General features: G+C 45.8%; 2 protein-coding genes across 3 annotated transcripts in view; one reads left to right on the top strand and one right to left on the bottom strand.

Annotated features, from left to right (window-relative positions):
- PLPP1 (phospholipid phosphatase 1) overlaps positions 1-11426 on the top strand; it is a 308844-nt gene extending 297418 nt beyond the window's left edge. For both annotated transcript variants that reach the window (XM_085631308.1, XM_085631307.1), the window contains exon 6: positions 10930-11426. In XM_085631308.1, the coding sequence (XP_085487434.1) occupies positions 10930-11055 (126 nt within the window). In that variant the 3' untranslated portion in view covers positions 11056-11426. The remainder of the gene's footprint in view (positions 1-10929) is intronic.
- The window catches only part of MTREX (Mtr4 exosome RNA helicase), a 780177-nt gene continuing 776884 nt past the window's right edge, over positions 11293-14585 (bottom strand). The window contains exons 26-27 of the mRNA XM_085631304.1: positions 11889-11993; positions 11293-11601 (exon numbers count right to left, since the gene is read on the bottom strand). Coding sequence (XP_085487430.1) covers positions 11549-11601; positions 11889-11993 — 158 coding nt within the window. The 3' untranslated portion in view covers positions 11293-11548. The remainder of the gene's footprint in view (positions 11602-11888; positions 11994-14585) is intronic.

Below are 14585 nucleotides of genomic sequence, written 5' to 3'. Positions count from 1 at the left end.
CTTGTATCTTATTCAGCTCAGGTTGCTCCTCTGGAGTATATAATGTACTATAAAATGCAACGAATTGCTGGAGAATCTGTTCCGGTTGGGTGTAAACCAAATTGTTTGGGCCCTTAATTTCTTTTATAAGGGTTTTAGATTTATCATCGGCAATTTTGTATGCCAAAATTTTGCCCACCTTGTCCCCATTCTCGTATTGAGATATATGGAATTTTTGCAAACTATTTAGATTTTTCTCCATAAGTCTAGTTTTAATATTGAGCTTAGATGAAGCTAGCTTTGACATATGTCAGATATATTTGGCACATCCTGTATCAGAGCCTGTGACAACTGGTTTTCAAGCATAGTTATGGTGTTGCTCAAAACCGCCCAGCCACGTCTATATAAAGAGTTTTGATTTAAGACAAACTGTTGTGTGAACCCACGGATACTGGCTTTAACCGTATCCCAAACTATACTTAGAGAAGCAGAATTAATATTTATAGCAATGAATTCGCGTAAGTGTGCTTTGAGTTGGGTTATATAATCCGTATTAGATAGTAGATGTCTGGGAAAAGTAAATGCCCTAAGTTTCCGATTGGTCCGTGGCGGGGTAAATGATATCACTATTGGATTGTGATCCGAGGTGACTCTTGGGCGCAGCTCGATAAAGCTATTCTTTATAATATTATCTGATGCCCAAACCATGTCAATTCTTGAGCAGAGTTGGTGGGGGGCAGAGTAGTATGTAAAACCGGCAGTAGAGGGATGTATTGTTCGCCAGACATCTTTTAGGTTATGAATACGTCCAAGTTCGATAAGTGCGGCTCGTGAGCGGCGCATCCTCTGAAATGCTCGTTGTCGAGTAGTATCGATATTATAATCCATAATAAGATTAAAGTCCCCCATTATAATAAGTTCCCCACAGGTATCCAATAGTTCAATATTTAACCTATCTAGAATAGACGGGTCATCAATATTCGGCCCATAAAATACACAAAAGGTAAAAATATTGTCATCCCAGAGCACTTGAGCCGTAGCCCAACGGCCAGCTTTATCAACCTTTGTTTTAGTCAATTCTATATTTAATCTTTTCTGTGCCAAAATAGCGACACCTCTAGTTGGTATACTACATTCTGAACATACAAGCACGTCGTATCCTAACTGCCCCAAAAGCTTGCGGTCAGAGTAGATGATATGTGTTTCAGTGAGCAAAACGATCTGTGGTTTATACAAATTAAGCTCCTCGGAGACAAGCCGTCTCTTGTTCCTGCCATTGAGTCCCGATACATTCCAAACCAAACATCTGATTCTGTGTGTCATTTCAGTCTGTTGAAACGCTTTGCCTGTTTTTGATTATAATTTTTCATACTGCATTGCAACAACAAAAACAAATTATAGTAACAAATAGCCTTCCCCTCCAGCCTGATCATTTTAACATTTTTATCCCCCCCAAACCCACCCCAAAAGGACCACCCTTGGAGGTTCAAGTGAGAACCCCTATCCCAAAGAGGAGGAAAACCTCTTATACCCAGCTGCCGGTGGTTGGGCAGCGCAAGAGAGAAGCAGCAGAGGAAGTCAACCTGCTAAACAAGAGTTGGATCTTACTTTTAAAGCAATTTAATTACAATTAGTATACCATGGTTGTGTGAGTGTATAAATGTGCACGTGCGCCTATCCCCCTTTTTTTTTTTTTTTAAATTTTAAATTTACCCCCTGATTATATATTGAAAGATTGTAGTATAATTCACAGCTCTTAGGTGTTAAGGTGTTAATTTCGTTAGAACCTGTTCTGCCTCTTTTTCGTCTGTAAATGCATATGTCCGCCCACCGTGGATGACTTTTAGGCGAGCAGGCTCCTGTAAGAAGGCCTGGCCACCCAAAGCCTTAAATGGATCAATGAGCTGGCGTAGCCTCCAGCGTCTATCCATGGTAGTTTTGCTAAGGTCTGATCTTACGAAGAAGGTAACAGAATTAATTGTGACAGGTGAGTTGGGCCTAGCTTTGAGTGAGACAGCCTGCCTAAGAAGGAAATTCCCAAAATATATCAGAAAAGGACGAGGAAATCTATTCGCCTTATTAGCTGTGAAAGAAGGGAGTCTATGAACTCTCTGAAGCTGAGAGTCCCAATCCCAATCTGAGAGTTCCGGGAAAGCTTTCTGAAAGAGTGATACCATATATGCCCTAGGGTCAGCCCCTTCCGATCCTTCGGGTATACCAAAAAGTCTTAGGTTGAGGCGTCTTTGTCTGTTTTCCATGTCTTCAACTTTGTCTTGTAGCTTGCCAATCTGTTCCTGATATTGATTAACCGCACTCTGATTACAGGCAGTTGTCTCCTCCACATTGGAGACCCTTTGCTGTAGAGATTCAATGTCCTGAACTACCCCTCCCACCTTTTTATTTAAGTCCTGAATGGAATGCTGTATCTTAGCATTATCCTCTCTGAGTTGGGAAAACTGTAGTTGTGTTTCTTTGTTGAGCAGAGAGGGTCTGCAAAATGATATTGAGGGGAGAGCTATGTTTTCCTGATCTATCAGAGTCAAAATCGGAAGAGAGCGAGAGGTTTGTATGATCAGAAGGAGGGAGCTCTGGAACAGTAGGGGGCAGAATAGTTTGCTCAGGAGTAATAGTATTAGTATTAGATGTTGAACTTTTCTCCTGAGTATCTGTAGTAGTCAGGCTACTTGAGTCGGTTAGAGATCTAGAGACAGGTATACAGGGGTTGGTGAGTGCAGGGGCAGGATCAGGAGCAGGAGTAGGAGAGGAGAGTACTGATAGATCCGTTGGCACTAGAGGTTGAGGTTGAGCCAAAGGAGTTTCCTTTGTTTGGTCTCCCAGCAAAGAGTTAGCACCGGACAAGCGCAGAGCCATCTTCCTTACATTTCCATTGGCTTGTATCCATTTACGTAGAGGACTATTTTCAGCTATGGGCTTGACTTGTGCGGGTAAAGAAGTAGTGGCAGCTTTCTGAGTCGCTGAGGGCTTGCCTGCTTTTAACTTGTTTTTGGCCTTGAACCAACCCTTTTTCCGTGAGGATTTTCTTATAACATTGGCCGGGGAAATGAGAGACAGTTCGGATTCTTCGTCGGACTCTGCATCGGACTGGATACCCTCATGGGTGACTTAAAAGCGTTCTACAAATCTACTGATTGACTGACCATTAGTGGTAGACCTGGGAATGCGTCAAAATGCTGTGCCTCCGCAGGGGAGGCGTAACGAGGAGAAATATCTTTATTTTACCGCTTTCTCTGCAGCACACAGAGGAAAATGCCTCTGAGGATTGTTTTTGTGCATGAAGGTTTCCCTTCCGACACAAAAACAATCCTGCTTACAACGCACCATGGCAGCAGGTTGCCTGCATTGGCACCAGGTAGCCAAAAGTGCACCAGTGCATGGAAAGGACACAAATGCGCTGTATGATGATACATATGGCACAGTCCTACCCTTTTCCTTAGCGCAGCAAGGTGGCTTGTTGTGTTGCGTGGAAGTTTTATTAAATGCTCAATCATGGACCACCACAGAAGAGTCCAGTGTAAATAATGACACACTTTGGCATATGAAGGCCCTACAAGTGGGTGTGTGTCTTCTCAGTAGAATTGACTGGCAGGGTATGCCAGACCCATGAAATTAGCCATAGCCCCTGTTTTAAACGTTTCCAGTATAGAATCAGCCTTCTCTCCAAACAGACAAGTGCCATCAAATGGCATGTCCATTAAGTGGGTCTGGAAGTCCCCTAAAAGTCCAGCAGACTGTACCAGGTGTGACGGCGGATGGTAACAGATGAGCCTATTGTTTGCACCATGGAGTTTTGTATGGCCACATTCTGACCCAGACCTGCCAACTCACATGGAGCCACCGTGTGTCACATAATATTGGCTTCTGTTGTAGGGGATCTCTGTGTATAGTCATAATCTAGTGAATAGTCCCGCCCATGTGCGTGGACCCCGGAGCAATAAAAATAATCTCTTAAGTTGTCAAGCCATGCAGACCTGGCTCCTGCGGTGTCGCCCAGATGTCGATGACGACCGTCCACGGCTCCGTGATCTTCCTCTCCGTCCGGAGCGGGAGCGCGATCTGGGCTTAACCTGGTGCCGCGGCCTCTGAGTTCTCTTCGGCGGCGTCGGATACCTAGGCAACGACACCGACCGTGGCGGGGGCCACAGGTGGGCCCGACGGTGTGTGAGGCGGAATGGTATGAGGAGGAGGAGGCGGTGGCGTAGGGATCTGTGGTGAGGGCTCCCTTGGCAAAGGAGGAAAGCGTGGCAACCTAGGCTTAGGAGGTGTATACACCACTGAGTACACCGAGCCCGGTGACTCTGTTCTCTTCCCTTGTGACCCCGAGGGACTCCCGGCGTCAGGACTCCTCCTGCCCTGCCTCGGTGTTGATGAACACCTCCTCGACGGCGAACGCCTCTTCGACAGCGAACGCCTGTGACAGGTCCTCGACGTCGGGGATCCCCTCGACGGTGACCTTCTCCTCTTTGCCGACGGCGACCTCGACGGCGAGCGCCTACGCCAGGACTGTTCTCGATGCCGTCGGAGAAGTCGACTGCATCGACGAAGATGACGCTGTCGTCGACGGCGGACTGCTCAGCTCCCTCGACGTAGAGCGTTTCTCCCCAGAGCCCTGGGGTGACGGTGAACAGACTGCAGCCCTCCCCCTCGATGCCGTAGTCGACGCAGACGGAGAATGGGGACGTTTGCTTTGCTTCCTGCCCCTGGGGAGCCCCCCAGGGGCCTCAGCTTGGGCAGAATCAGCCCGTCCTGACTCACCTTGTGCCCTCAGCCTTCTGTCCTCCAGGCCTAGGAGCCTGATCTTCATCCTTTCTCTCAGGGTCCTGGCTGAGAAAGATTGACAAATGTCACACTCCTCTGGAACATGGGACTGGGGAAGGCAGACGATGCACACCCTGTGTGGGTCCGACCTGGCCTTCTTTCTCTCGCACTCTGGGCACTTGTCAAACAAGCCAGGCATGTTGACAACACAGAGCACACACAAGAAGGAAGGCAACAAGGTACTTAATAAGCACTTGAAAAGTGAACAAATCCAAATAAAAAAAGGGAGAGCTCAATGCTCCAGGGTCCAGCTAGCAGGAGCCGGAAAAAAGAACTGAAAGTAAAAGGGACCTGCTGTGCATTCTGGGATACTGGAAAAGTTCTGGAAAGTTTTTTTTTTTTTAAAGGCACAGTATCCTGTTCTGAGCCACATAATGGCAGCCTATGGGGCTTGTCTGTCCATTCCTCCCTCTCTATCATTCCAGAGGCTTTTGCTGGTAGAGGCAGGTTTTTCTCTGTGGGAAAAAGCTGGGCAGGCAGTGCTGTTTGTGGATGTTGGTGGAATTTTCTAGTTGAAGTACTGGACAGTGTAGCCTGTGGATATAGGCTGCATTATCTGTCTTTGAATCCTCTCTTAAGTGTAGATGCAGGTCTGCATGGCTTGACAACTTAAGAGATTATTTTTATTGCTCCGGGGTCCACGCACATGGGCGGGACTATTCACTAGATTATGACTATAACAGAGATACCCCTACTACAAAATTGGAGTTACAGAAAAGAAACTACTCCATCCTTCACACAGTCACATGGGGGCATATTATCAAGGACGGTGTTAAAAATTATCCGCTGAAGCGGCGATAATGGGCTTGATAATATGCCCTTGAGAATTCCAATAGAAGTCCATGTTCTGGTGTGAACATGGGCTTCTATTGGAATTCTCCAGGGCATTATCAAGCCAATTATCGCCGCTTTAGTGGCAGTTTTCTGCCACTAAACCGGCTATAATTTTAACGCCGTCCTTGATATGACCCATGGTGAGGAGCCAATATCACATAGTGCCATGGAAAGCTAGCAAGAAACAACTGCAAAGAGTGGATTTCCAGCCTGTCTGTCGAGCGCTTGCTCAGCAGATGTCCATTGAGGTGTGTGTAAACACCACAGGACATCAGCCAAATTTTTTTTTGGGGAGGTTTGGTGGGATGAGGGGGGTAAAAGTGCCATTTAAGTACTTCCCCAGCATGAGGCCCTGTCCCCTACTAGGCACCACCCCCCTCCTCACACAGTGAAAATATTTTTTATGGCAGGTCCTTACATTACAAGTTCAGTGAATTGATTTTAACAGCATCTGTGCTCTATCCCATAAGGCATGGTAATATTGTGCTAGGACACAGGTCACAATGGATGTTGGAGAGTGAGGCTCCCTGAGGAGAAAGACATTTTCCCCAGTGCCTCGATCTTTTTGGACTCAGTTGGGAGGTGCTGTAGTGAATAAGTCAGGGCTATGTTTGGAGCATGACCGACCTTTGCACTACTGGACTGTCTGGTGACGGATGGGAAGTCATCAGGCACAGGGCAATGATTGGGGGGGGGGGGGAAGGGGGGGGTACCTGACCACTGCAGCTGCACTAGGATTGCCCCCACAATGCTAAAATGGGTTCCATTAACACCTTTTTGAATGGCAGCCTATTATGAAGCGGCAGATAATCAGAAGTGCCTGTTCTCCGAAGGTAGACTATTACCAACCTCACCTTTGTCATCCTGTTATTTTAGGTCAGGCAGCTGTAGCTGACTGAAAGAACAGTCATTTTGTCATAATGAATAAGTAAGTTACCTCTGGTAACTCTTTCTGCTGAATACTCTAGACTCCAGATTTCTCTTTAGAATGTTTCCTGGTGCAAGATTGGATCTGGAGATTTTTTTTTAGCAGTGTACCAATGTCGCCACATGGCATAGAGTAGACATATTTCTGCAGAATGTATTGTGAATAGATTGAGCGGTGCCACAAATAAGTCCCACCTCTGCAAACTGAAGTCAGGTTCTTTTTCTTTCTCCTGCCACTCCCTAAGTCGCGGAGCACTTTCAACAAATTGCAGGTGACTGTGAGCCAAAATCTAACGCGAGACCTTATTCTGAAACATTCTTAATCTTTTGTAGTACTTCCCAAAGGTGGAGGATCTGAGAAGGGGACTCAGATCATGATATTTTTCAAAACTATGGGGCATATCATCAAGGACCGGCGATAATTATCGCTAAGCTCACTTAGCGCTAGGATAAGAGTCCGTAGCACGAATTTGAGGAACGTGATTTAGTGAGGTTGCAGGGTGAGCACCTAGTTGGGATAATCAGAAGCAGTAGCAAGCAATTGTGCATGGTAAACAAGTATTTCTACGAGTTTACTTCGCGATACCATTACAATGCATGCATTACCACGCATGCGTTGTACATCGCAAAGTAATTACTACGCATTGTCTTTTACCACCCATGCCTTTACAACGAATTTCGTTGTAAAAGTATGCATAGTAAATGACCATGCGTTCTAAAACAATGTAGACTCTCCACGTAGTTGTAAGGAAACAGAGGCTGTTTGCTTCATAACGACGTACACCGCCCCTCTGAGACAGCGTGAAGCAGGAACCAGGAACCAGGAGGAGAGAGGAACCACGAGGAAAGAGAGGTAAGGGGGATTGGGCATGGGGTGGGAGTTGGGACAGGACTGGGGGGGGGGGGTTCGTGGTTTAGGGTAGTGTAGTGGTGTGTGTGTAGTGGGTCGTGCTGGGGGTAGTGGTTTAGGGTAGTGTTGCGGTGTTTGTGTAGGGTTAGGGTAGTGTAGGTGGGTCGGTCGTGCTGGGTATTGTTGGAGTGTAGGGACCCGACTGGGGGTCGGATGGTCGTGCTGGGGTAGTATTAGGGTAGTGTAGTGGTGTTTGTGTAGTGTTAAGGGTCATGCTGGGGGTAGTGGTTTAGGGTAGTGTAGTGGTGTGTGTGTAGTGGGTCATGCTGGGGGTAGTGTTTTAGGGTAGTGGTGTGGTTTGTGTAGTGTAGGGGGTCGTGCTAGGGGTATTATTGTGGTGTTCGTGTAGTGTAGGGGGGTCGTGCTGGGTAGTGTTAGTGTAGGGTCGTGCTGGGGGTAGTGTAGTGTTGGGGGGTCGTGGTTTAGGGTAGTGTTGTGGTGCTTGTGTAGGGTAGTGTTTTAGGGTAGTGTAGGGGGGCCGTGCTGGGTAGTGTAGGAACAGGACTGGGGTCATGGCATTTGTGTAGTGTAGGGGGTCGTGCTTGGGGTAGTGTTTTAGGGTAGTGTTGTGGTGTTTGTGTAGGGGGTCTTGTTGGGGTAATTATTAGGGTTTAGGGTGGTGAAGTGGTGTAGGGTAGTGTTTTAGGGTAGTGTAGGGGGGTCGTGCTGGGTAGTGTAAATGTGGTGAGAGGACTGTCACTTTACTTTAGAAACTTTTACCACGACTATACCTTTACCACGCATGTATTTGCTTTGTAATGGCATGCATGGTAAAGGCATAGTCGGGGTAAAAGTTTGCGTTGTAATGGTATCTCGTAATTGATAACGCATACTAATACCAGCGTTGTATTGGTACAAGTTGTAACAAGTGCTATTCATTGTGCATTGTCTCGAATGGAGGGCATCTAAGGAATGTCGGAACTAGATTTCGGCCCCACTGAGGTATGAAAGATGGTTTTGGAGAGAACATATCAGACACTTCTGAAAACTCATCACAACTGGTAATTTAAAGAGAGGATTAGTTAGGCAAACATAAGACGGCTGACAAGGAACCCTTAACTGTAACTAGAAGGCTGTTCTGGGCAAATAACAAAACAAACCATACAGAGTTTGGCCAGCAGATGTTCTAGGTGTCAAACTTTTCCCTGCCCTCAGCATAGATTTTATGGACGGCCATGTGACTGCAAGAATAATATCTACTACTTCACACTGTAAATGAAAAGAATATTGGGGCATATTATCAACGGCCAGCGATAATGATCGCTGGCCGTGCTTAGCGATAATAATATCGCAGGCTCTCTCTGGAATTTATCGCCCTGCTAGCGCGTTATTAACAACGCGTTTCTCCAGGGTGATCATTTCAGAGATAGCGAGGTTATCGGCCTTTTGCAGGGAACATTGCGATATTTGCAAGGTAGTCCATCCGGGGCACGCCCACTTTGCATCTCATTGGAGATGCAAAGGGAGGCGTTGGGAAAAAGGGTGCTAACATGCGATAATGCATGTTAGCACCCTCTTGTAAATAGGGCGCTGGTTTTATTTCCGCTTTTTTGGCTTCGTAGCCCTTGTAAATATGCCCCTTAGCTATTGCTGCCAAGTCTCCATGCATGGAACTGTATGCAGGGCCCTCCTCTACTTTCAGAGGGCCTCCTGTCTCTGCAACAGTCACCAGATCCAAGGGTAAATGCACAGGATCCACACACTCCAGGCCCATCTAACGATATTAAGATGACTTGAGCCCGGTTTGTACTGACTTTCCTTAGCACTCTAGGCAGGAGTAGTAGTGCTGGAAACTCAGAGAAAACCTGTGTCCCATTGTAAACGGAATGCCTCTCCTAGTAACCTTATTGGACAAAACTCCAGGGTGCAGAACCTTTGACACTCAACAGTGAACAGATCTATCCAGGGCACGGCTTACTGATTGAAGATCCCCTGTACTATTACTTTTTGGCTGGAGATGCCACTCTTGCTCCACCACCTACCTAGCTGATCTGCTCTAATGTTCAGGAACATTAGATAGTTTTTCACCAGAATGATCTGCTGGTCCAGCCACCTCCAGAGTCTCCTGGCTCAGGATCCAAGACCCCACTTGGCAGTCATGTTCCCGATAGGACCTATACTTGTCTTCTCTTGATGGTCAGTAGGAAGGCTTTCAAGGTCAAAATGATCGGCCGAAGATCCAAAAGCTTGTTGTGGATCTGCTCTCTGCTGGGTAACAGAGGCCTCTGCTCATCACCTCTGCCATAGGATCCCTGCAACCTAGAAGTGACACGTATGTCACAATAATTAAGTCTGAATGATGAAGGGAGAACTGCCTGCAACCAAATGAGGTTCTGAGCGGTCTCTTGTGAGATATTGACAGCGTGAGAAGGTCAACCCCGGTACTGGCCCCTTTGAAACAGATTCAATTGAGGGATCCTGTTGTCTGGCCTATGGGACAAAGAGGATGCGTGAGACCTGAAGCCTTAGAACCATTGTCAGCTGGAGATCTCTTAAAAGTTTCTGGATTCTGTGAGGCACCAGTTCAAAAAGTCTTAAATCCGCTGGTGTAAGTATACATGAGATAGCATGTTCATGAGGTAGATGCTCGGCAGGTTAGTGTGTCTTCTAGTCAGAAATTTATAATTCCGCAGGTCAACTCTTATAAAAATTGCAAGGGGGGGGGGGGGGGGGCTGTGGTCCTCTAAGGAGGCACGTGTAACTTTTAATAATAGTGTTCTGGACCATATAAACAAACATTGGCATAATCAGGGTGGTCCGACTTGCACTGTGTGAAGAGCTCAGGAAAAAGCCATCACAGGCATGAACTGGTTGGTAAGTGCAGATAGCCGGGCTGTGAGCCTCTGGTGTGAAGTCCCATAAGGTGTGGAGAAGAGGCTTCTGCTACTGACATCTGTCCTGGCTGTGTGTGTGTGTGTGCTGTAAGTATCGACTGTCTGCATCACCAAAGCCATAATACAAAGGCCGTGTTACAGTGCAACCATCTTTGAAATGCTATGGTCCCATGTAGAAGACATTTGCTCTTTCTATAGATGGCTAAAGTTGTTTGTAAGCAGATGCAAAAAATATGGTCTCTCGCTAGTCGCTGTAAACCATAACTGTTACCCACATTTACTATTGCTTTCTACATAATACTGTTTGTATGGCAAGCCTCTTTTATATGGGTTAATTGTGTCTGTACTATCTTGTTGTAGGCACAGGATTGCTGCACTGAAAACCTGTTGCTGCATCTTTCTTTAACATTTATAGTCATAAAATTGTTAACCTATCCTTTCTCCTTCAGGACACACTATAGGTTGGGAGTACAAGTCTTTCTTGCATATTAAAATCATGTTTTCATGGGTTTATTCTCGAAATTGCTCCTAAATTGCTTTCTAGAGACATAACTAAAGAATGCTAAAACTGAAGGGGAAACATTTCTAAATCTGTTATTTTCATTGCAGGTTGTCTACGTCTCCGATTTCTTCAAAGAAAGGGGGCGTAAATGTGAAAAAGAAGAAGATTCACATACCACTTTGCACGAAACATCGACAAATGGAAATCACTATGGAAGCAATCACCAGCCATGAAACACTAATGCGGAGTGTCCTCCTTTTCCCAAAGAGTAATGGATTTCAGGAGGAGGGTGTGACAGGATACTCTTGTCGGATGTTGAAAGGAGAATGCCTTCACAGGACTGCTGCTATACTACTTGGATGCCCACTTTACTTGTATATAGTAAAATGAACACCATTTTAAAAAAAAAGCTTTAATTTTTTTAAATAAATAAAATCTTTGTTTTAAGCATTATATACTATAACAAAATATTAAATTCGTAATTTTTTTTATTAAAAATATGTGGTAAAACAGTTATGTACAAACAAGGTGTAACATGCTTTGCTTGAATGATGCTTGTGGATTCAGATTCACCAAGCATAAGTATTAAAATGTTTACAGCAAATTTGCAAAGTTCTGAGACTGGGTTCATCTGTTTAAGCTGCAAAGCATACGTTTCTGAAAGTATTCGCTTGTGAATTAGTTTTATTGTTCATTCCTTTGCTTCAGAAACTTTTGCCATCATCCTCACAGATAAAGACTTGCAGCAAAGACAATATCCCTTTTAATTTTCGTAATACCTACAAAAGAAAAGAGGGAGCATTAGTACTGCATAACGTGGAGCACTTTTACCTTATACAACTTAAGTTGCACTTTCCTCAAGTGGAAATGCCCAATCACGAGGACAGCACAACAGATCACGTAATACATGTGTGTGCAAATAAATACAACCACTGCATGATATACTGGAACCTATAATAAAACAATTTAAAGTAGTAGCATAATTTGGCTTTACGATCTACACACAAGACATGTAATGCTCAATCACTTTAAACAGAAAATTGCATTATTGGGTACATTTACATACCCTCTGCAAACTTGTTCTCCAATTCAGTGTTTCCAATGGCTTTTGCGGCCTGGCACATCTGTCGAAGTAATTCTTCTAATCTCCTCATGCATCTAATGATGCTTCCTAAAAAAAAAAAAAAACAATTAAGCCATCATTCACCTTCAAAGCTAATATCGATAGACTTGTTGGCATTAATTTGGACCTCATTTAATTTATATTGCTGACAAAATAAAGTGAATAATATTTCTAGTAAATTAAATACTAGCAAACAAGAACATCTAGCTGGAACTGTGATCCCCTAAACGAATTTTAAAATGTATTTCGACCTTACAATGACTGATGGAAAAAGTTACTTAACTGGAACACCATGTATTTACAAGTACAAATCCAGTGGTTAAATTACAGAGCGCTGAACATATAGGCGAATGGATGATTCAGGACTGTATCAAATAGGGGGAAGGGTCAGAGAGGAGGTTTGGGTTGTTTATGGATGACTGCTATGATACACTTTCTGAAATGGAGGAGTATGATCTGTGCTGGGATGGTGTCAGTCATATTTAGGACAACGTGATATTACTTTAGGCCTCTGAATCAAGTGGCATTGTGTAGTATACTTGGTGAAAGCAGGGGGCTATTAAAACACAGACTACTATGATGGGGCTATAGGATGACTTGGATGGTGGTTTTGAAGACTGAATTGAGCAGGTATAGTCATCTTCTTGGCAATGAGGACCATTGAGTTAAATATCTGATGAAGCCTAAGGTTTTCACTGTGGTGTGAGCGGAGGAGCAACCTCCTCCAGCTTCTCATGGAAGAGGCAGTTCTGGTTGTGTGTGTGCTTGAAGCAGTTTGCAATGAGCATCATTCTTTTAATAAAGGGCTTCGTTTTATTTAGGGAATGGGCATACAGTGATGAGGATGGATCTTTGGGGTAAGCTATACATCACAGGTTGTTACTTGATTGTAAGGGTATCACCTGGGGAAGTAAAGTTAAGAGAAATTAGGAGAGCCGAGGTGCCACAGTCTGTGAATCTCGTGCATAGAATGCTCAATATGTCTTGGTGGTTGATTGTATGAAAGGCTGCTGAAAATTTGAGGACGAGAAAGCTGATGTCACTATTATCATGAGAGGTTTGGATAACTACAGCAGCGTGGCTTGAAGCCTGACTAGTTGCAGTGAAGCACAAGTTACTACTTGTGTAACAATATATCTGTAAGACATTAGTTAGTGATAGATTCCTTACCGTAGAATATCCCCAGGCATCAGACTGGATCCGGAAAGTTTCGCTTAGCAGTACCCCTGCGCGTCAGTAGGTGGCGTCGTGCGGCTCCTAGTCAGTCAATGGCGTCTTAAGCACCGAGAGGACGCCACAGAGAGTACTTAGGCGCCAGCCATGCGTGCTGCCGTCAGTTCTGTACACTACTTTCCGTGCCAGGAACGCAGAGCCATGCAAGATACTGACCATTGGTTTAGAAAACTAGGGCCCTAAGAGGGATGACCTTAACCCTAGTAACCAGTTCGTAGAACAGGGAGGATGGGTGGGCGGTAAGGAATCTATCACTAACTAATGTCTCTTACAGATATATCGTTACACAAGTAGTAACTTGTGCATCTGAAAGAGACACGTTAGTGATAGATTCCTTACCTTAGAATAGATACCCCAGCAATACCAACCCCGGTGGTGGGTCTGCAAACAAATTACACCAGAAAGTCACGGAGAACAGAACGGCCAATGAAGCAGTCTCTCCGGACTGGACTGTCAAGGCAGTAATGCTGGGTGCAGCGAGGCCCACGTAGCTGCCTGACAAATGTCCTGCAAGGGAACGCCGCGTCCCAAGGCAGTAGTGGCTGCAGTTGCCCTGGTAGAATGGGCACGCAGCCCCACAGGAGGCTCCTTCTTAGCCAAGGAGTAACATGCGTTGATGCACAGAACGACCCATCGCAAGATGGTTCTTTGTGCACGGCCCAAGCTTTTTTGGCGCCCACTTAGCCAACAAAGAGCTGGTCATCCACCCGGAACTGCTGTGTACGCTGCAGATAGAATGCAAGCGCTCGTTTTGGGTCCAGACGATGGAGCCTCTCCTCCTCCCTTGAAGGAGGCGGAAAGAAGGTGGGCAAAGTGATGATCTGCCCAATGTGGAAGGGCGTGACAACCTTTGGCAAGAAAGAAGGATTGGTCCTTAAAACCACCTTGTCCGGATGAAAGGAAAAGAGGTTTGGAAGAAAGCCTGGAGCTCACTCACTCTCCTGGCAGAGGTACTGCTGAAAGAGACCTTGCACCACGTCCGAGTGCAGTCACCATTCGTGACCCATCAAGCACCAGCGGCTGAGTTAGTCTGCCCAGGCGTTCAGAGAACCTGCCAGGTGTTGAACCACCAAGGTAATGCCTTGATGTTCCAGCCATGTCCAGAGGTGCAGAGCCTCCTAACATAGGGTCCAGGACCACACCCCGCCCTGCTTGTTGCATTACCACCTGGCGGTGGTGTTGTCCGTGAACACCTGCACCACACTTCCCCGGACAGAGGGAAGGAATGCCTTCAGTGCCAGTCGGATCGCCCAAAGCTCCAACAGATTGATATGGAGCCAGGACTCCGCCGGAGACCAGAGTCCTCTGATCTCTGCCTCTCCCAAGTGGCCTCCCCATCCCAGGAGGGACGCATCTGTCACCACTGTGTGGTCCGGTTGGGGAAGAGAGAGGGATCAGCCATTGACC

Source organism: Triturus cristatus, chromosome 2_1 (assembly GCF_964204655.1).
Source record: "Triturus cristatus chromosome 2_1, aTriCri1.1, whole genome shotgun sequence".
NCBI lineage: Eukaryota > Metazoa > Chordata > Amphibia > Caudata > Salamandridae > Triturus > Triturus cristatus.
This window is presented reverse-complemented; position numbering and strand designations above follow the sequence as displayed.